At 49.7% G+C, this 20,801-nt stretch overlaps 2 protein-coding genes across 2 annotated transcripts in view; both read left to right on the forward strand.

Annotated features, from left to right (window-relative positions):
• The first annotated feature begins 1,700 nt into the window (after nt 1-1,700).
• On the forward strand, nt 1,701-6,869 carry INMT (indolethylamine N-methyltransferase). Its single transcript, XM_079150870.1, has 3 exons — nt 1,701-1,888; nt 3,144-3,351; nt 4,285-6,869. Exons 1-3 carry the CDS (start codon nt 1,735-1,737, stop codon nt 4,712-4,714), a joined length of 792 nt encoding a protein of 263 aa, XP_079006996.1. The 5' UTR covers nt 1,701-1,734; the 3' UTR covers nt 4,715-6,869.
• Nucleotides 6,870-16,263: 9,394 nt separating this feature from the next.
• The window catches only part of MINDY4 (MINDY lysine 48 deubiquitinase 4), a 112,191-nt gene continuing 107,653 nt past the window's right edge, over nt 16,264-20,801 (forward strand). Inside the window, exon 1 of the mRNA XM_079152351.1 lies at nt 16,264-16,462. Within this exon, the coding sequence (XP_079008477.1) occupies nt 16,400-16,462 (63 nt within the window). The 5' untranslated portion in view covers nt 16,264-16,399. The remainder of the gene's footprint in view (nt 16,463-20,801) is intronic.

Raw genomic sequence — 20,801 nt, forward strand, 5'->3', positions numbered from 1 at the left:
CCATCTGCAGTTCCCTTGCCCTCTGGGTTTCAGCTGGACTCAGCAGGATATTGGGGTGGGGGGGAGGAGGGCACTTATTCCTCAGTTTGTCTGTTGGCTGCTGCAGGAGGCCTTCTCTACTCAGCTCCGTCTCAGGTCTCAGAGAATCATGGCTCCTGTCTGCCACCAGCCCTGAGTTATTGTGATATTCATTCTCGGTGGCAACCTGACTCTGCCATGGTATCCATGTGTGGTCTATCATCATTCCGGAGGCTTCTATGAGAGTTTTTTTCTTTTATCCGTGCATTACAGTTATTGTGAGGGTGTTTTTGATGAGGGTAACACTTAAGCCAGTGGATTGTGAGTAAAGCAAATTGCCCTCCCTAACGTGGGTGGGCCTCATCCAATCAGGTGCAGCAAGACTGACCTTCCCCAAGCAGAGAATCATTCTGCAGCCGGTGATCCTAAGACTTGAACTATATTAGTTCTTCTCTGAGTCTCTAGCCTGCAGCCCACTCTGCAGATTTGAACTTGCTGTCCTCCATAATCCTGAGAGCCAATTCCCTAAGACAAATCTTTTCTCTCTATGGGCACAGCCTACTGGTTTTGTTTCTCCAGGGTACCCTGACTATCACAGGCAAGTGTGGCTTCCCTCAATGCTGCGGCATCTTTGTTACTACTGTCCCTTTATTAAACTCTCCTTGGGTTATGTAATGTGAACACAGCAGTTTTCTGCCTACTCAGCCATGGTCCCAGGCCTCCCCTGGAAGCCAGGGCGAGTGACCGCTGGTTGATCCTGCCTCTGTGGAGGCCGCAGGCTGTCGGGGTCTCTGGGAGTCAGAATTGTTTGTTTACTTAACGTCAGAACAACACATTCTTATCTCTCCCATTCCAGGGCAGCAGGCCGAACCTCCAGGGTGGCAGATTCATTTCAGTCTGGTGTGTGGCCAAGTCAGAGCCGTTTCCTGTTCCAAAAAAAGGAGGTGGAGTGTTTCTCTGTCTGTGGGAGATTTTACAACCCATCCCCATTTGAAAGGGAAGAACACTGAGGCGCAGGGATTCACGTACCCAAGTCACATGGGGAGTCCATGAAGCCAAGACTCCAGACAGTCTATGCTTTCTGGTTGGATGCATTGCCTGCAGCCATGGAGACTGAGGGCAACTTCTGACCTCCCTGTGCCCTCCCCCAGTGAGGGAGTGCATCCTGCTCTGCCCTCCCCTGGGTCTGAACTCTGATCTCCAGCAGGACTGGGGTACCTGCAGTAATGCCCACTGCCTGACCTAGAGAGAGCCACTGGCCCTGCTGACCACCAGGGTTCAGATGGCAACTTTCCTGTGTGCTCAGGCCCAGGGTACCTGTGACCCAGGGGTGTGCCTTTGATTCTCCCAGCCAGTAAAGTGGGCACACAGATGGGAAAACGGGAGTCTGGCACCTGCCCCAGTGGCATGCAGGCAAGAGCTGCACCCAGGACTGGCCGCCACCAAGGGCCCCTGATGGACATACATCACTTTCTAAAGGAGGCAGCTGCAGCCATCATGGCTCTGGATTTAGAAGAGGATCAGGTAGGACATGCCAGTGTGGAAGCGTAAGGGTCCCCATCCCCTCTGCATCCTTCCGGAAGAGGAAACTCAAGGACAGGCCAGCATGGGAGGAGCAAGGGAGATTCAGGAATTCTGGGGGTGGAGTATGGAGTGATGAGACCTTATAAGACACGGGCAGGCAGGCAGGCAGAAGGATTGGAGCTCAGGGCCACCATGGAGGGCAGCTTCACGGGCGGCGATGTGTACCAGAAACACTTCCTGCCCAGGGACTACCTGGCCACCTACTACAGCTTCGAGGATGGCCCCTTGCCTGAGGCGGAGATGATCAAGTTTAACCTGGAGTGTCTCCACAAGACCTTTGGCCCAGGTGAAGAGAGGTGGCCCTTGCCCCTCAGCCTCTCTCCAGGGACCTCAGATGGGAGACAGAAAGAGTGTCCTGGGGGAGTCTAGGTTCCTTTAAGGGCTGCAGACGTGGGGTGGGGTGGGACCCTGGGCCTCTCTGGGCAGCTGCATTCCTAGAGGTCAGGTCTGTCTCCCACTGAGGAGCTGAGGAGCTGTGAGGCCCAGGGCTCAGGACCCTGCAGCTCCCAAACTACTCTCCCGGAAGGCCTCGAGGAGAGGTGGGTGGCCAAGGCTCTCCGATTATCACCAAGTCCAGCCCTGCTCTGAGGCCCCAGGAAGTCAAGGGCAAATGGACTGTGGGAAGGTCGGGATGGCACCACCTGGAACGCTGAGCCTGGTTGTGGCTGAGGAGAGCCCTACTGGGGTGGGCTGGGTGGGGTCTCAGCCCTGTCATTCACCTGCTGGCAGGGCCCTCCGCCCAGCACCCTTGTCTGAACCGTCCATAATGTGGACCCATGATAACCACTTGCCCACACAGCCTTTGGCCATGTCCTTCTTGTTTGTGCAGCCGGGTCCTCACACTGGGTACTTGGCTAGAGAACAGTGAGGGAGAGAGAGCTGCCTGGTGGCCCAGGGGCAAGAGAGGGCTGACAGGCTATAGGGCCTGTCAAGTGGGCAGGTGGGGAAAGCAGAAATCAGAGAACAGAGAGGCTCCAGCCTGGCCCCGGAGGGAATGCTGGGACTCATGCTTCCTTGCAGCTTTGGAGTAGGCCTGGACTAACCGGGGATCTTCCCAGGTCATCTCCTCCTTAGCCCTTCACTTCCCTGGCCCCACATTCTGCTTCTCTGCCAAGGAACCCACTTAGGTGGGGCTGATGTCCAGGGAGCCTGAGAATTAAAGGGCTTCTGCCTGGGGACACTCCAGAATCTGAATCTTCTCCAGAGCAGGGCCTGGGATTCCAGTCCCCAGTAAGACACTGGGCAAATTGTTTGACCTTTCTCAGAGTCAGGTTTCTAATCTGTAAAATGGGCATAACAGGAGTAGTTGCCACACAGGTGGCTCTGGGTTGTAAATGGAAATTAACTTATATAAAGTGTGTAGCATGGTTCTTAGCCTGCTGGAAGCCACCAAGTCAGAAAAACCCTCTTGCTTGGTGGGGCTTCCTCTTGGGGAAGGCCAGGGTGTGTGTCCTCTGTGCCTTGTGCTCTTTGGTCTGTTCTGGGTCTCATTTCTTTTACCTGCCCTGTACCAGCCTCAGTGGTCCCTCTCCCTCTCACAGGGGGTCTCCGGGGGGACACGCTGATTGACATTGGCTCAGGCCCCACCATCTACCAAGTGCTGGCTGCCTGCGAGGCCTTCACGGATATCACACTTTCCGACTTCACTGACCGCAACCGGGAGGAGCTGGAGAAGTGGCTGAGGAAGGAGCCAGGGGCCTATGACTGGACCCCTGCTCTAAAATTTGCCTGCGAGCTGGAAGGGAACAGGTGGGGGCATAGCTTGGCATGGTCCCCTGCTGGGCCTCACCCAACTTTCTCAGAGGGCTCTCTGGCCTCTCGGTATTCCCTGACATTTTGAGGACAGTAGGATCCTCAAGATGGGACCAGATGTCTTGGGGTGGGGAGAGAGTAGAGGGACCTCTGAGTTTTAGGATCACAGGACTGTATTGAAATGTGACCGAACCAAGTATAAACCCTGAAGACAGGTGACAGGGCCCTTCCTCCCTCCCTCCCTCCCTCTCTTTCCTCTCTCCCTCCTTTTCTCCTTGCACTCCTCCCTCTTTCCCTCTCCCTCCTTCTATTGTCTCCACCTGCCATGACAGGCCTGCGCTCACCACCACCCTGCACTCAGGCACAGTGTAGGCTCTCCTGGGCTTCTCCCCCTCCTAGCTCCCTGCCTCTCCACCTGAGATAATCACTAATATGGGTTACCTATTTCTCATTGCTTTGTGTTTCAAAAAGAATTTTATCACATATTTAAGTATGTCTAAACAATCTGTGGTTAGTTTCACATACTTTTGAACTTTCTAACAGTAATTTGCTCCCTGTTATCTTCCTGGATCTGCTTTTCATCCCTGGACATTGTATTTTTAAAATAACGACATCCACATACCCATCTGCAGCTCATCCCTCCATCTGACCACGCTGATCTGACCAGCCCACACTTGGGGCTCTTCCCTTCCTGGGGATCACACAAAGGGGGCTCACTGGAATGGGAGAGTGGGAGGTGCTTATCACGGTTTTGGCCCACTCTCCCTCACCATGCTTCTGCTGGGGAACCAAGGCCGAGATTAGGGAAGAGTCACTGCCTGGTCACACAGGGACTTGGGGACTAACCCGTCCACTGCTCGCGGGTGGTGGGGGGCAGAGTGCCTTCCCTGAGCCTGGACGTGCCTTCCCTGAGCCCCGCCCTCTCCACAGTGGCCGCTGGCAGGAGAAGGCCGAGAAGCTGCGGGCCACCGTGAAGCGCGTGCTCAAGTGCGATGCCAACCTGGGCAACCCGCTGGCGCCCGCGGTGCTGCCCCCCGCAGACTGCGTGCTCACCCTGCTGGCCATGGAGTGCGCCTGCTGCAGCCTCGACGCCTACCGCGCCGCGCTCCGCAACCTCGCCTCGCTGCTCAAGCCGGGCGGCCACCTGGTGACCACAGTCACGCTCAACATCTCGTCCTACATGGTGGGGAAGCTCAAGTTCTCCTGCGTGTCCCTGAAGAAGGAGGAGGTGGAGCAGGCGGTGCTGGACGCCGGCTTCGACATCGAGCGGCTCCTGCACAACCCCCAGAACTACTCCGCCACCACCGCTCCCAACGACGGCATGTGCTTCATCGTGGCCCGCAAGAGGTCTGGGCCCTGAGCCAGGAGGGCCAGCACCTGTCCATGTGCTAGAGAGGGACGGGTAGCGAGTGTCTGAAGCCCCTGCTTTCCACGCTCACATCCTTTTCTGAAAATCTGAGATCCTAACATCCTTGCTTTAGAGATCTAAGTTTCCAAAATCCCGTGTTCTAGGATCCTAGGAGTGGGGAATTCCATTTTCTAATACACTAAATTATCTGACTCCTATGGGTGTAGAGTCCCGAGGACATGGTTTCTGTCTTTACTCAGGATGTCAAAGACAAGGAAGCCAGTAGATAGTGGTGTGTTGTAAATGCTTCAAAACCAGCTCTAAAGAGAGAAAAGCACTTATTAGCGGTGACTGGCAATTTCTATCACGTGAATAATCCAATCATGTTTGATTTCAAGCTACCAGTGGTTTAACAACTTAATCATATAACTCCTAAAAATTTTGCAATTGGCTCTCATGAGCTGCTAGGAGGAAACCTGAATATACCACTCCTCCCCTTTGCATATTCAGTAAATAAAAATACAGGACGCTCAGCTAATTGAAGATGAATAAAAATAATACTGTTTTTTCTAAGAATAAGTATGTCCCCCAAATTGCATGGTATATACTTATCCTAAATATATTTTGGCTGTTTATCTGGAGTTCAAGTTTAACTAAGTGTCTTGAATGTCATCTGGCAACCCTGATGCAGACCTATTTTTCTGGCTTCAGAGTGAGAAAAGGGGCTGCTCAGGAACCAGGCTGCTCCCAGCACAGAGGTGCCTTTGTAAGTTAGAACTCTAGTGTAGGTGAGTAAATGGCAGACAGGTAGGTGTCTTTGGGGTTTATAAATGGCCAAAAGGTGCTACATGTCCCTCTGGAAGGACTCAGAACAAGAGGCTGCTTCTCAGAGGACTAGTTGGAGAAAGATGTCCCCTCCTTAAGGTTACTTGGTCCCACCCTTGAGCACCAACCTGCTGGTTCCCCCTCCTGCCACGCCCTGCACCTTTGTGTGAGGAATACGCTACAGAGCTGGGTACAGTAACCCCATAAGATCTGGATTCTGGCCTCAGCCCTGCTCCACTGCTCTGGGCCTTACTCCCTCTCTGTGGAGCGGGGGAAATGGGACCTCATCTAATGATCTTCAAGAAAGTTCCGAGCAGGAAATCATTGATATGAAAGTGCTCTGAGAAGTAAAAGGTTTTGCACCTATTGACATTATTTCCCCAAAGAATCAGAGCTGAAACAGTCTTTCAAAAACTGAACTTTAGATGAACAAAAATAATACTTTTTTTTTTTTTTTTTTTTAGAATAAGTATTTCCCCCAAATTGCATGGGACATTCTTATCCAACCCCTGCTTTTCACAGTCCAGGAAGCTAACTAAGGTCAGTAGTTACCCAGAGACACAGCCAGCTGGTAATAGAGATGGAACAAGAACACGGGTATCCCGACTCCTGGTCTGTGGTTCAGTGCACCAGATGTCTCTTGACTTGGAAGCACAGGAGCCCTCTCGCCCTGTCTCTCCTAGCACAGGCTTGTTTTAGTATCTGTCCCCCCATCCCCACTAGCATCCCTCCACTTCACAGTTTACACTCCCCACAGGCAGCATACAGACCCCAGCTCTTCTCCAGCTGTCGGTTTCCCTCTCTTGTCTTGTCTGGAGAGGCACTGCGTGTGTTAGTTTTAGACATGCTTGTGGTGAAACCATCAACAGGCAGAGGAGGTGGGGCCCTGGCAGACAGTGTCCAGGAATTGCAAAAACGAGGCCTTGATAGGAGGTTGTGAGTGCCTATGAGGTTTCTGCCAATGCAGCCAAAGGGGCTTGTTTCTGCAAGGTGGCCAACAGACAATTGCCCAGGAGGGGCATTGCTAGGGAAAGGAAGCACCACCTGTGCCCTCCTTCCGTGTCAGGACTCCTCATGGAGAGCCATCTGGCCTGAGCATGGCCAAAAGACACAGAGAATCCAAACACATGCCTTTCTCCCAGGGCAGCTTAGTGTGCAGAGTGGACTGCTGCTGTGGGCAAGGTGGTGGGGAAGTAAGCTTCAGAGGCTTTCGGAAGCTGCTAGCATATTGCACTGGGCCAGTCTGGATTGAGTGGCTATGTTATGCACCTGCCATGTATTCACAGCAGATAATACTATGTGCTCTCTACATGCTTTAATAAAACATTTTGTTTCACTTTAATCAGCACATAACCTGTGATATGTTGAAACTGTGGGGGAAGGAGTCTTTAGAGGAGAAAACTTCATTGTGGCTTCTGTTTGGAGTTAGGGTTGCTAGACTTTCATGGGTCATGACTCCTTTTGTGTAGCAATTCACTAAGTTGCTCCTACATAGGGTATGGGCAGGTTTCCTGCTGTACAGGAGTGCAAACAGTGCAAAACCAGTGCAAAACCCAACTGTAGTGGCTTCTTCAATTTTTTCCATTGAGTTTTTGTAATGGTGCCAGGTATTGGTTTAGTGACTCAATGATCTTAGAGCTAACATCTCTGCAATTAACTTAGTCTTTTCTCATGCCTGGAAAATGGCTGCCATAGCTCCAGACACCATGCTTTTATTTAAGGCAGGAAAATGGAGACAAAAGGGACTTCATCTTAATCTCTGTCCTCTTAGGAGGAAAGCAAAAGCTACTCCAGAAGACGACTGACAGACTTTGGTTGTGTAATATGGCTCTCCACCAACTGCAAGGAATCTGGGAAAAGAAACATATCACTTTCCTAGTCTCCATAGGGGAAATGGGCTGAGAGAAGCAGGTTGGCAGACTCTGGGTTAGCCAACCCCCAGCCTCAGCCACATTCTTTTTGGGTTGAGCATGGCTGGCTTTGTTTCTTCTCTCCAAACCTGGTTGTCTGAAACCCCTGGCCTCCTCCATTCCACTCCCTGTGGCCTCTGGAGGAGAGTACTCTGCTGGACAGGAGCAAGAAACCAGGACTGTACTAGGTCAACATCCTGGGCCTCTGGTGGATGCCTTGCCTGCCCCCACCTGAGCTCCCTGGGGTGGAGGTGGTGACTTCCTCTGCACACAGAGCTCATACCCCAGTGGTGGCACCATCTAACTGGCCCTGCAGAACTCCACTGCACACCAAGAGCCATTCTGCAGTCACCTGAATGCTTTAGGCTCCTTCCATGAGTTCCTTGGTGGGATCGGCTGGAGCTGGGCAAAGACTTGTTCTTAGAAGTTGTGGACTCAACCTTCCCACCACCAATTCCAGTAAGCTCTGTCTCCATGTGACAGCTGCTTCTTCAATGGCAGTTTGGGAAGACCGGGAGACTGGGAGAGGCTGAGTCCAGCCTGGGGGTTGCACATACCTCTCCCCAAGCCTCCGAGGAGGAAGGGGCTCCCTGACTCTCCTGAGCCTTCCTGTGCTGGGAACCTCTGACTCATGGAGGACCTCTTGCTTGGCTCATCCTTTGCCTCCTCTCCTTGGGGGCACTTCTGACTTGGGCCCTTTCCTGCCATGTCTTCCCTGCCCTCTCCACTCTGATCTATGAGTCCAGCATATTCTGCCCTCCTCTGCCCCCTTGTTGGTGCTCATGTCACCAGGGCTGACCTTGTTCAGTGCCCACTCTGGAGGCAGGGGTCAGATAGGCCATGTGCTTATATTCATAGCCCATTCATCCCACTGATTAAGTGCCAGTCATAGCCCCTGAGGTCCCGGGGTGACATGAATAAGAAGACAGATGATATAGGCTGTGGATACAGAATCACAGAGGCATAATTCCCAACGTCTGAGCCCAGAGCACAGCAGGGCTTTTACTTTTATACATAAGCAAGTTTTGGGTACATCAAGGCAAAAGAGTTGGTGCAATTCTCTTGGAGGGTGCTTCTTACATTCCTTATATGGGTGCAAGCTTGTCAAGAGCCTGGGTATTCTTAGCTCCCACAGCTTAGGGACTTTTACTCCACTAAGCCTAAAGGGGTCTATTGTGATCCTGAGATATTGTTTTCTGCTTCTGCTACTGTGGTGATCTGTTACAGGTACCCGTTAGCCACTGCAAGCCTCTATGGTTAAAATGTAAGCATGCAGAGCTGCTGTGTGTCAGTGAGCAAAACCACAGCCTGGCAGCTCTTGAACTGCTGAAGTCGCCATTCTGTCCTTCCACAGTGAAGAGGGAAGACGAGAAGGAAATCTGTGACATGGCTGCTGCCCTTTGCCTGTGAGCCCAGCCTCTCGCCCTGGTGCTTTCTTAGCAATCAGCATTTCTTAGGGTCCTTGTGCAGAAGCATGGCCCATCTTGTGGCTCCCTGCTAATCTCCAAAACTCCAAATTTATTCTTTTTCCCACAGCTCTGATAAAGGATGAGTTCAGGAGACATGGTTGTTTAGTGGAGGCATTTCAATTTGCTTATCTAGAAAGGAAAGGAGCAAAAGCTGGCCATCCCGGTCACATCAGCTTAGGCAGCAGAGAGGCCCCAGAGACATTTCCGAATGAAACTGCGATTTCTAAAGGAAGTGACCTTAAGACGTAAAGTCATGGGTAGGCACAGGAAGGAGCCAGGCCCAGGCCCATTAGGGGGTCAAAGACTGCAAGAGGTGGGCTCCGAGCTCCTGCACATGTGGGTATGCTGTGTGTGGCGTGTTGCACGGGACAACGTGAGTGGAGATCCTCAGGGGAAGAAGTGGACGTTAGAAACACATGGATTTGGAACAAAAGAACAGCAGCATGCCAGGCAGGGTCAGTTGCCTCCCCTGCCCATTAGAGCCACAACTCCTTCATGGTACTAGGATTGCTTACCAGGGAACATGGCTGCCCTAAATGAAGACTACATTTCCCAGCCCCCTTTGCAGCCAGGCCAGTCCAGTGAGTGAACTCTGATCAAAGGGAAGGAAGCAAGCATCCTCTCCTCAGCTTCCAGAAACTTTCCTTAAGATGTGGTGCACATGGACTCTTGTTTGTTCTTCACCCTCTACTCCATCCTGCCACCTGGAACGTGGGTGTGGCTATCTTGGCTTAGGAGGTCAAGGTCACCTGTGGTGGGGAAATGAAAAAGAAAGAAACTGGGTCCCTAATCATGTGAAGCGCCCCCAGAAACAAATAAACCTCCACCCTGTGAACATCACTGACGTTGCTGTTGACCCTATTATTGTTGTTTTGACAAGAATACCCCAGAAGTGGTACTGTGTCTCTTTCAGCACACTAGGTACATGAAGTTGACTTTCCCCTTGCAGGTGACAATTGCTTTGATCACTCTGCTAACATCTGGCCAAACTTCCCCTGTGAAATAAATATTTACCTCTTTGTAATTCAGCAGTATCTCACAGAGAGATACTTTGATTCTATAAATATCACAAATCTACTAGTTTTAGCATTCACTGACAATTCTGCTTGGATGAATGATTATTATTATTATTATTCTGATTGCCAAAGGGTGATTGCTAATTCTGTCATTCCACATTTATTAGTTGACATTCAAATGTAGGGAGGAGCTTTCCACAGTCCTGTATTTATTTAAACGTGGACTCAGGATTCCTATTTTATTCAGTGGTTTATGAGATCTATTACTACCATTACTTACTTTGATGCACAAATTTGACCAGTAGGACCTAAGCTACATGATAGAGGGTGATCTACTTCACTCAGAGTATACTGATTTAAATGTTTGTCTCATCCAAAAAATATCTTTATAGGGACATCTAGACTAGCGTTTGACCGAACAGCTGACTGTCATGGCTTCAGCAAGCTGACACATGAAGTTTACTGTCACTGAGGAGGAGAATGACACATCCTTCCTGGTCAGAGTACACTCATTCTCAAAAACCATGGGATGCCCCTGTCCCCTTTACCTCTGCCTGGATGGTCCCTGTGCATGGACCTGGGTAGATGCTGGGCCCTCCTCTTGACAGTAAGGGAGTGTTCTACTGAGTGAAAGACTGTCACATCTCATCTTGCTGGATCCTGGGGGACCCGGGACTCCCTCCATCTCCAGTCTCCTGTTGGTGGCCATGTGGACTCTGTTCAGGGGCAGAGACTGGAAGGTGGTTGATGTGCTAGGACCACGGGGGGAAAGTGTGGATGAGCTTCCTTCATGTTGCTCCTTTGTTAGGGTTTGAATCTGGAATGACTCCAAAGGCTTGTGTGCTGAGGGCTTGGTTCCCCTCTTGAGACACTCTTGGGAAGTAGTGCAAACCTTAGGGGGTGGAGCCTGGTTGGAGGATGTCAATCACTGGGGGCAAGTCCTTGAAGGGAGTAGTTTGTCCACGTCCCCTCTCCTCCTGACCACTATAAGGTGAGCAGCTCCGTTCTACCATATCTTTCCCACTGTTTTAGTCAATTTCTTTTTGTTTTCTGCTGTGACCAAAAGACCTGACAGGAGCAATTTTAGAGGAAGAAAAGTGTATTTGAGGCTCATGGATTCAGAAGTCTGAGGTGAGGCAGAACATCACAGGGGAAGGGTGTGGAGGAGGAAAGCAGCTCAGGGAGTGACAATCAGGAAGCAAGAGAGACAGCTTCCTTCACCACGGACAAAATATAAACCCCAAAGGCACAGCCCCATTGACTTACCTCCTGCAGCCACATCCTACCTTTCTATAGTCACCACCCAGTAATTCCTATCAAGGGATTAATGCACTGATGTGGTTAAGACTCTCATAACCCAATCATTTCACTCTGAACTTTCTTGAATTGTCTCTCACATGAGCTTTTGGAGCCACCTCATAACTAAATCATAGCACCCATCATGACGTTCTGCCTCACCACAGGCCAAGAATCGAGGGAGCCAAGTGACCATGAACTGAAACCTCTGAAGTCATGAGCCAAAGTAAACCTTTCCTCCTGTAAGTTGATTTTTCTCAGGTATTTTGTCATAGTGACAAAAGCTGATTAACACACAAAGATAGTGTCCTTGACTGAACCCTTCGTTCTGATCTCTGCAGGCTGGTGGCCAGGCAACTGGGAAATTCTGAGGATGAAGTCATTAAAAGGACTTTAAAAATGTCTTTCCAACCCAGTTGGTCTAGACGTGTTGCATCTGGTTAGATCTGTGTTCCCATCCCCTTGACCCTGGACAGGGTATGGTTTAGAGACAAGCATATATGCTTCTGTTCTCTGGAAAGCTCCTGACCCTGAAAAATACCCAGCTCTGCCTTTTCCTCAAGGAACCCTGTGTCAGAGGGGGATCCCTCCAGCCAGTCCCTTCTCTAGAACACCCTGCAGGAGGCACCCCTCCATTCTCACACAGTTGTAGAAATCCTGCCCCACCCCCACGTGGTGGGCCTCACCTCCCTCTTCCAAGCCCCACAAAACATCTGTTTTCAAAACCGACAGGGCACCAGGCAGAATTCAGGGGTTCTTAAGTCCCTGTGGTCAGACTCACACAAACATAGGAACTCATTGACTAATAGATGAACCAAGCCACAGGCTGTGTTTGACTGTGTATGATTTTTGCACACACACACACACACACACACACACACACACACACACACACTGCTTTCTCCTCTGAAAGCTGTCTGATGTTGAGAACATCTAAATTGTCCTTCCAATATGAGGTCCACTGAATTTTCCTCCACTTTCTTCCCTCCTTCCCTCTGTACCTTAGGGGACACAGGATTAATACAATACACCTTGGATCATGGCATCCTGTCCTCATTGGTCCCTACAACACCACCTTTTATTAACCAAAGAATCAACAGAAATGATAGAACAAATGCTTACAAAACAAATCCCTCGTGATACCTGGGACACCGACAATGACCTGTATTCCCGTGTGGTTTTCCCTGCCCACTGCTGTCCTGAATCACGCCACCTTCATTCCTTTGCTTTTATATTTATAAAGCTTTACCAAAACTGTATTTTTCTACAAGTAATGGTTTCAATGGTTGAAGTTTTTCAGTCTACACAAAGATGTCATGCCATCTGTCTGTCTGTGTGTTTTGTCATGTCTTAGATCTTGAATGTACCCCAAAGACCATGGGTTGAAGGTTTGTCACCTGCCTGTGGCTCTATTGGGAAGTGGTGCAACCTTTAGGAGGTGGGGCCTAATAGGAGAAAGTTAGGTCATTGGGGGCATATCCTTGAAAGGGACGTTGAGACCTCGGCCCTCCCCTCTCTCTCTCTCTCTCTCTCTCTCTCTCTCTCTCTCTCTCTCTCTCTCTCTCTCTGTTTTCTGGCTGCCACAAAGTGAGAAGAGAAGCTCTGCTCTACCCTGTGCTCCCCTCCATGATGTTCTGCCTTGCTATAGTCCCAAAACAATGGAGCAAAGTGACTTAACTGAAACCTCTGAAAATATGAACCCAAACAAACTTTTCCTCCTTTTAAGTTGATTTTCTCAGGTATTTTGTCATAGCTATGGAAAGCTGACAAATAACATTAATCTTTTGGGAGTTCACTTTTCACTCACAATCCCATTGCTAAGATTCAGCATGTAGTTCACTGATTTTATGAGGTGATTCCAAAGGACTGCCAATCACTAATAAAGTGAATGCCCATCTTGGCTAAATCTGGTTTTGAGTCAATGTGGGCCAATCTGGGTACTGGGCAAGTGTGCTCTAAAGTTCTTGTTTATTTAGCATGCTCTGTGGGTTTATCCCTGTTTTATAGAATTTGGTAAAGCATTTGTTTTTCATTTTAAATGATTATAGATAGCTACAGATTGTGTTGAGGGCTTGGTTGCTAGCTTGTGGTGCTGTTGGGAAGTGGTGGAACCTTTAGGAGGTGGGGTTTGGTGGAAGGCAGCTAGGTCATTGAGGGTGTGCACTTTAACTGCACTTGCACTGATCCATCTTTTTACTCTTGGCTTGCCAGCTGCCATGAGTTGATAGACCTCCACTGTCATGTGCTCTTGTCATGATGGTTCTGTGCTACTACAGGCCCAATGCAATAGGGCCAAGTGACCATGGACCGAAACCTCTAAAGCTGTGAGCCAAAATAAACCTTTCCTCTTTATAAGTTGTTTATTTCAGGTATTTCATCACAGTGATGTAATGCTAACACAGAGATATTTATAATAACTGGGTACTTATTTTGATGGCCTCGTTACTTGTATCTCCAGCATATTTTTATTAAAAAAGAGTCATTTGTTAGGGTCTTGACCACCATTCACATTCAGGCAAGACAGCAAGTTTCCTGTGCAATGCTCAGTGGGAATGTTCCAGTTCACAGAAACATGAAGGAGTGAAGTCAGGATGACTTGCAGAAAATCTGTGGACAAGAATGGGACCTATGATATAATTGAGTTTCTCCCCAGAGTTCTGGAAGGATAACTTCTGGCCTTCCCACACTGACAAGATTGGCCTTTTTCCTCGACACCTTCAAGTTATTGCAACCCAAGGAGCCAGCTGTGTGTCTGGAAAAAGAATACATTCCTGCACTTCTCTTGCTTAATTGTTCCATTTCAATGTGGTGGAAACTTTCAGAGCCAGGAAAGCATCACACACACACACACACACACACACACACACACACACACACACACACACACACTGTGTCTAGCCTATATTGAACTTGGATCACTGATAGCTGCCATACCAGTTTCCCAGCTTCCCTGCTTGCCCTGCTATGGTCTCCTTTCAACAGAAGAGGCAGAGGGGCCCTGCAAGAGACAAGATCTTGTCTCTCCTCTGCCCAAAACCCTCCAAAGTATTCCCAGTTACAGTGGAAGGTGAAGTACTTCTCTTGGCCACGGGCCTACAGGGATGGGCTCTTGTTTTCTCACACTCTCTGCTCCCCTCTGGCCTTTCTATTACACAAGCACTGGGTTGGCTTCAGTCTCAGGGCCTTTGCACTGGCTGTTTCTCTGCCTGGAGTGCTCTTCCTGCAAGTCTCTGCATGGCTCACACCCTCTCTTCTTTCAGATATTCACTGAAATATTACTACATAAGCAGTCTTTACCTGATGAACTTTGAAAAAGCCCTACTTCTATTTCTGTGCTTTTTTTTCTCTTTAAAGCTATGACTTTTACAAAACATTTGCTATGCTCATCATGCCTTTCTTTCTCCCTCCCTCCTCTCACTCTCTCTCTCTCTCTCTCTCTCTCTCTCTCTCTCTCTCTCTCTCTCTCTCTATCTGCCTGTCCTGACTCCTCTGTCTCCAAGAAGGCACATGTTTTACAGTGTTAAATGCACCGTTGGTCTGGGGATGTGGCTCAGTGGTAGAATGTTTGCCTGGCACATGTGAGGCCCTGGTGTTCCACCCTTACCACTCCAAAAGCCAAACAAAAAGCAGAAAAACTTTAGCTAGATCCACGTTACCCATACACCTGGCACAGGGTGGAGTTCAATACATACTTTTTAATGAAAGTATAAATAAGTGAACTTTTCTCTTTGCCCCAATTTCACCTTGCTCTCCACAGAGGGGCCTCTTCCTTTGCTCTGATTTATCACACAGCATCAACTCTCTGCCCTGTGTAATCTCTTATCTGAGCTGGATCTATTCTGTGCCCTTCTTTCATTATCACACTTGAGGGATGTGTCTTTGTATCTGGGACATGAGGTCCCCTGGACAGGCATCTGTTGTTTGCTTTATGTGATTTAATAGGCAATCAAACCCAAGGTTTGTTGTTGTTACTGCTTGGAAACACGTTCCTTTTAAGGGAAATTTTAGAACATGTAAGGTCGGTTGAAAGAAAGTCATACATAAGTAACAATGTGCATGCTGGGAATCGAGGTGTGTCCCCAAAATTCAGATGCTAAAGTCTTGAGGCCTGGTCTCTTGGAAGGTGACTGGATTTGGTGACAGGGTCTTTAAACAGACAATGAAGTTAAAACCAGGTCATCGTGGTGGGGGCTAGTGCTACGTGACTGATGTCATTATAAGAAGAGGTGATGAGGACATAGGTATGCACAGAGGGAAGAAGAAAAGACAGTGGGGAGGGAGCCCAGGGACAGGCCTCAAGAAACAACCCTGACGACAACTTGATCTTGGGTTTTAGGCTGTAGGACTGTGCAGCAATGAACTTGTTATTGAAGCCATACCGTCTTGGTATCTGTCATGCCAGTCCTGGCAAAGGTTCACAGCACCTGAGGAGCAGCTGTGAAGGTGTACCAAGCACCTGAGTTTGGGGAAGACAGCCTTGGGCAGACAGGGGCTTCCAGAGAGCCCAGCTTTTCCAATTCCTAACTGCACCACCTCCAGCAAAACCTGCCTTTCCGAATCTCAGTGTCCGGTTTTAGAGAACGAGACTGGTAGTAGCCTCCTGGTCAGGAAGCTGTAAGGCCAGAAGCTGTGGTAACGTGTGCAAAGCTCTGGTGCTCAGTACATTGTGGGAAAGCTGGCTCTGAGAGGGAGGGAGGACTTGTCCTTTAACTGCAGCACTCAGGAATCAAAACCCCTGCCTCCTCGCCTTATAGTCCAGGCCACCAGGCCAGTAGGGTCAGTGAACCAGGCGCGTCACTGTGGCTTTAATCTTCCAGGAACAAGGAGGAGAACACGCTTTCCCTTTTATGTCTAGGGAGATGGACTTGCGGATTGGAGCAATGACTTGTGCTAGGCCACCCACAAGGGTGGCCCAGAGTCAGTGTGAGCCTGCAGCCCAGGGCTTGGCCCCTGTAGCCTCCTCTGCCTCCTCCCTGCTGCCTCCTGCTCCAGAGGAGAAGCAGTTAGAAGCACGCTCCTCCTCTTCCTCCGCCCTCCCCGTCTGCTGGCTCCCAGGGAAGGGGAGGAGTTCTGGCTGGCTCTGATGCCACCGTCACCACGGCAACGCGGCCATACTGGGCCCAACGGACTAAGGGGCCTGGGGCTGCGGCCTAGCGTGGCCTGGTGGGCAGAGCTGGCAGCATGGATGCCCTTTTCGTGGAGGAGGTGGCCGCCTCCCTGGTCAGGGAGTTCCTCAACAGAAAGGTAACTCTTCGCCTTCTCCAGAGCCCACGTGGTGGCTCCAGGCTTGGAGGGCAGCCTGGGGGCTTCCCTAGCACTTTTGGGGAGGGAGCATTCCTGACCTGCTGCCTGCTTCAGAGATGCCCCACGAGAGTGCCATTTTCCCAGGATGGGGGAAACTACATTTCCCAGGAGCCATTTCTGTCATGGTCATCTGGCATTTAGCAAAGCAGGGCTGGGTCCCCCTGTCCTCGGCCCTCCCCTGGCATCCACTCTCAGTGGGTGGGCAGTAGCTGGATGGGGAGGAGAGGGTTCAAGGGCAGAGCCAGCTCCCCGTGCACAGCGGACCAGAGCCTGGCTGCCGGCCTCCATGGCCCCCAAGGTGTGTCCCACTAGGGAAGAGCTTCCCACAGAGGAGCCCCAAGGACTGAGGAAAGTTCTGTACAGCCAAACCTTTCAGGAAGTTTAAGTCCACCATAGCAATTCTGGCTGTCACATTCATTTTTTGTAGGGGGATTTTCTAAGTTCCCTATTGTCTTGTCCCAGGAGAGTTTTCAGTGTTTACAAGTTGACAAGGTCCTTAGCTCTAATCTACGCCGCCAGTGGAGATGGAGACTTGGGTGAGGAAGCAACACGCTGTTGTGTGTGTGTGTAGGGGTGGTGGTGGTCGCAGGCATGAGAGTGTCAGGGAACATCCAGTAGCTGATTCTGCATGAAGTGACGGAGGGCTGTATGCTGTCGGTTCTGTGCTAATGGGGCACTTGCCTGGAATGGACACACACACACACACACACACACACACACACACAATGTATTGAAAAGAGCAAATGGGATGGACTTCAAGGTTAGATAGAGGAAGTTCAAGTATGTACTACTAGTTTTCATTACTCACGTTACTCATGTCCTCAGTCTCCTTATCTCTAAAATGGGAAAATTAAGACCCACACTTCACATATTCATAATGAGTAATACAAAAGCAGCTCCTAAGTGTTCTTCCTGATGGGTAGATATAATGCACACGTAGGAATTCAACTTTATACCTCCTTCCCTACCTTTGATGCCCACCTGTTTTGAAAGTGACTGCGTGATTTTTGTAATTTATTTTATTTTGAAAAAATTCAAATGTATTTAGCTTCATTGTATCTGGTTGGGAGATTCCATCCCCAAATGCTGGCTGCACCTTGGGTTATCTGTGGTGTACCTTAGGAGACTGCCACTACCATCATTTAAGTTTGGGCCACTAAGCAAAACTCTCAGAGAAGTCTTCCTCATGCCCTTCTTTTCTTGAGTACAAATGAAGCCCATAGTCCTGGAAGACAGCCCTCCAGCTTGACCTCAGGTTACCTTCCCAGCATCAGTTCTCCCTTCTCCATGTTTTCCCCTGATTTCTTCAGGGCCACCCCAAATTCCATTTCTCCCAGAGAGCTGAGCTCCAGCTGGAGCGATCCTCGCCTGTGTTCTCTCTTTGGTGCTCATGCTATAGTCAATCCATCTGCCTATCTCACCTCCTAGATGGGCCACAGAGTCAACGCCCAAACTGGATGGCACCTTGGAAATGGTCCAGGCCTCCTAGCTTCCTGATTTCCATGTTTTATCTGCACACACTAAGGTCCTGAGAGGAGTAAGGAGTTGTCCCCCGTCACTGAGAAAGTCACAAGAGCTGAACAGTCACAAGAGCCCAGGGCAGAGATCCTGAGTTCCTCACAGGGATCTGTATGGGCAGGTACCCAACAAAAGAATCCCCATGGTGTGAGGCACCGTCTAGATGTCTGTTTGCTTTCTCCAATCTTTAAAGCAGTCCTTAAGGAGAGGTATTTACAGTATTCCCTTTTATGCAAGACTGTCGTGCGACCAGGAGGCCAAGACACTTGCCCAGGGTGAGTGGGTCCGACTACATCACTCCTCTTCTCAAACACTGCACTGGCTTCAGTACCAGTGTGCTACACTGCTCCCCATGTTCTGGCTACCTCTTGGACCACCTGCCACCCTCCAGCCACGTGGACTTCCTTGAACTTACCAAGCATGGTCTGCCCTCAGGGAGGCTTGTCTTCAGGTGACATGAGGGTCCACAGAGTTGACACTTCTGAAGCCTCAGCCTCTTGGGTCTGTGGCCCCTCTATGGCAGTGATATGCCCCCATCTGACCTCTGCCACCCTTTCTCACAGTCACGCCCTGGGATTGTCATTACCAGTCCAGCATCCTTTCCATCATCTCAATTCCAAGCACCCCACCTGGTCTATGTCCAGCTCACCCTGCTTCCCGGCCCTACTGCCACTCCTCCCATACCTTACCCCCTGTCATTAAAATTGCACGCTCCATGACAGGTTCGACCCCTTGATCTGCTCTCCCTTCATCCTACTCCCCTGGTCTGGATAAAACTCAACTCAGTTTACCCCATGCCTGCACCCACAGAGCTGGGTGGGATTGGCGGAACGCACCTCCATATCGATAGTATCACTTTAAATCCATGGCCACTCACCCCTGTGGTGCCTCAGAGGTCCCTGTCCACCTGTTTTCCTTCAAACCCCATAGCTCCTTCCCCATTTAATTTCACCGAGGAAACAGAAGCCGTCATGAGAAATGAGCTCCGTCCTGCGGGTGGGCTCCCAGCCCCACCCTTCCTGACCCCCCTTTCCCACACACTCCATCCTGGTCCCGTGAAGAGATTCTCCACGCCCTGAGCAAGGCCAGCCCTGCGTGGGAGCCTGCTTCCTGCTGCATCTCGAGGACACGGCCCTAGCGATTGCCACCACGCTGTCCTCTGCCACATGTTCCTTCTCTGCTGCGTATGCACGTGCTCCTGCAGGACCCCAGCCCCTCCAGCTACTAGTCTTTTTCTCCCTTTTATAGCAGACCCTCCTGAAAGAACTTTATATGCTCTGATTCTATCTCTTCTCCCCACTTTCTCAAACTCATCTGAATCAGGGTTTTTCTCCCACCCACCTATGGAGACCACTGTCAAGGTCATCATCGACTTCTAAACTCCTTGCCTTTTTTTTTTTTTTCTTTCTTTCTTTTTTTTTTTTTGGTATCAGGGATTGAACCCAGGGGCGCTTAACCATGGAGCCATACCCCCAGCCCTTTTTATATTTTATTTAGAGACAGGATCTTGCTGAGATGCTGAGGTTGACTTTCAACCTCCTGCTTCAGCCTCCCAAGCCACTGGGATTACAGATGTGGGCCACCAAGCCCAGATCCTTGCCTTTCCTGATCTAATGATTGTGCTTATTAGAGTTGATTGCAGCCTTCTTGGCTTCTAGGAAGCCCTTGGCCGCCTCCTCCTTCTCTGGTGGCTCCTTCTAAGGTCTTTGCTGGTTGCCCTTCCTTTCCCTAACCTGTGCAGTGCATGCTGGTGGTTCAAAGACTTGGCCAGTGGTCCTCTCCTTTCCTCCCCTCCTCTCTCCTCTTCTCTCCTCCTCTCTTCATCCATTCTTAAGGCATCTCAGCCAGTCTTATGGTTTCAATACCATCAATGCACTAACAATTCCCAAATGTCTATCTTTAGCTGCTATTTCCCTGAATCCTTTGAATTCTTTCCAGCTGTGAGTGCTGCATTTCCTCTTGGATGTCTCATTAGCATCTCTGCTTGATACATATGATAGTGTTCCCACCGACAACATTTCCAACAACAAATTGTGAGTTATTTTCCCTCTGTACTAACCAGCTCTCCAACTTTTTGAACATCTGAGTTTCCCACAATTCAACTAGATTCTGATGCTAGAGTTAGTGCAGACCCTATGGTTAAGGACTCTAATTCTCTTCACGGCCCTCATATCCAGCCCGTCAGCCCACCTGTTAGCTTTACCATCAGAGCGCACAGAGAATACACCCGCTTCTTACCACTAATGATGCAAACACTCTGGCCTAAGCCTCTCCCATCTTACACGTGAACTGCGTTTTTCAGTAGCCTCCTAAATGGTTTCTGCTTAATCCCCTGCCTTTTACATTCTATTTTTAACCTAGCAGCCAATGATCTTTTGAAAATGTTAGTCCTTTATAGTCCTCTTTTCAAATCCTCCTATATCTCATCAGGATGGTCAACATGGCCTTTTCTTACCAACCTCTGGGTAACTTCTTTGACCTTACCTCCTGACACTTTTCCCTGGCTGTGAGACTCTAGATGCATTGGCACTTGCAACAGCCACAGGGCCTTTGCACTTGCTGTTCTTAGCTTGGAACGCTTCTCCCAAGTGTCTGCATGGCCTGCTCTCTTGCTTCCCTCATATCTCTGCTCCATTGTCACCTAATCAATGAACCCTTTCCTGATCACTTTTTATAAAGTAGCAACCCTTCTCCATGCCACTGCCTGGCCCTCTCTGTCTCCCTACCCATATATATATATATATATATATATATATATATA

The sequence above is a fragment of the Sciurus vulgaris genome, assembly GCF_902686455.1.
Source record: "Sciurus vulgaris genome assembly, chromosome: 8".
Lineage (NCBI taxonomy): Eukaryota > Metazoa > Chordata > Mammalia > Rodentia > Sciuridae > Sciurus > Sciurus vulgaris.

Excerpts from the sequence above, each read along its gene's own strand:
- INMT (XM_079150870.1), top strand. The coding sequence starts at position 1,735 with ATGGAGGGCAGCTTCACGGGCGGCGATGTGTACCAGAAACACTTCCTG. Across the intron at positions 1,889-3,143 it reads CCACAAGACCTTTGGCCCAG|GGGGTCTCCGGGGGGACACG; the intron begins GTGAAGAGAGGT and ends TCCCTCTCACAG. Across the intron at positions 3,352-4,284 it reads TGCGAGCTGGAAGGGAACAG|TGGCCGCTGGCAGGAGAAGG; the intron begins GTGGGGGCATAG and ends CCCTCTCCACAG.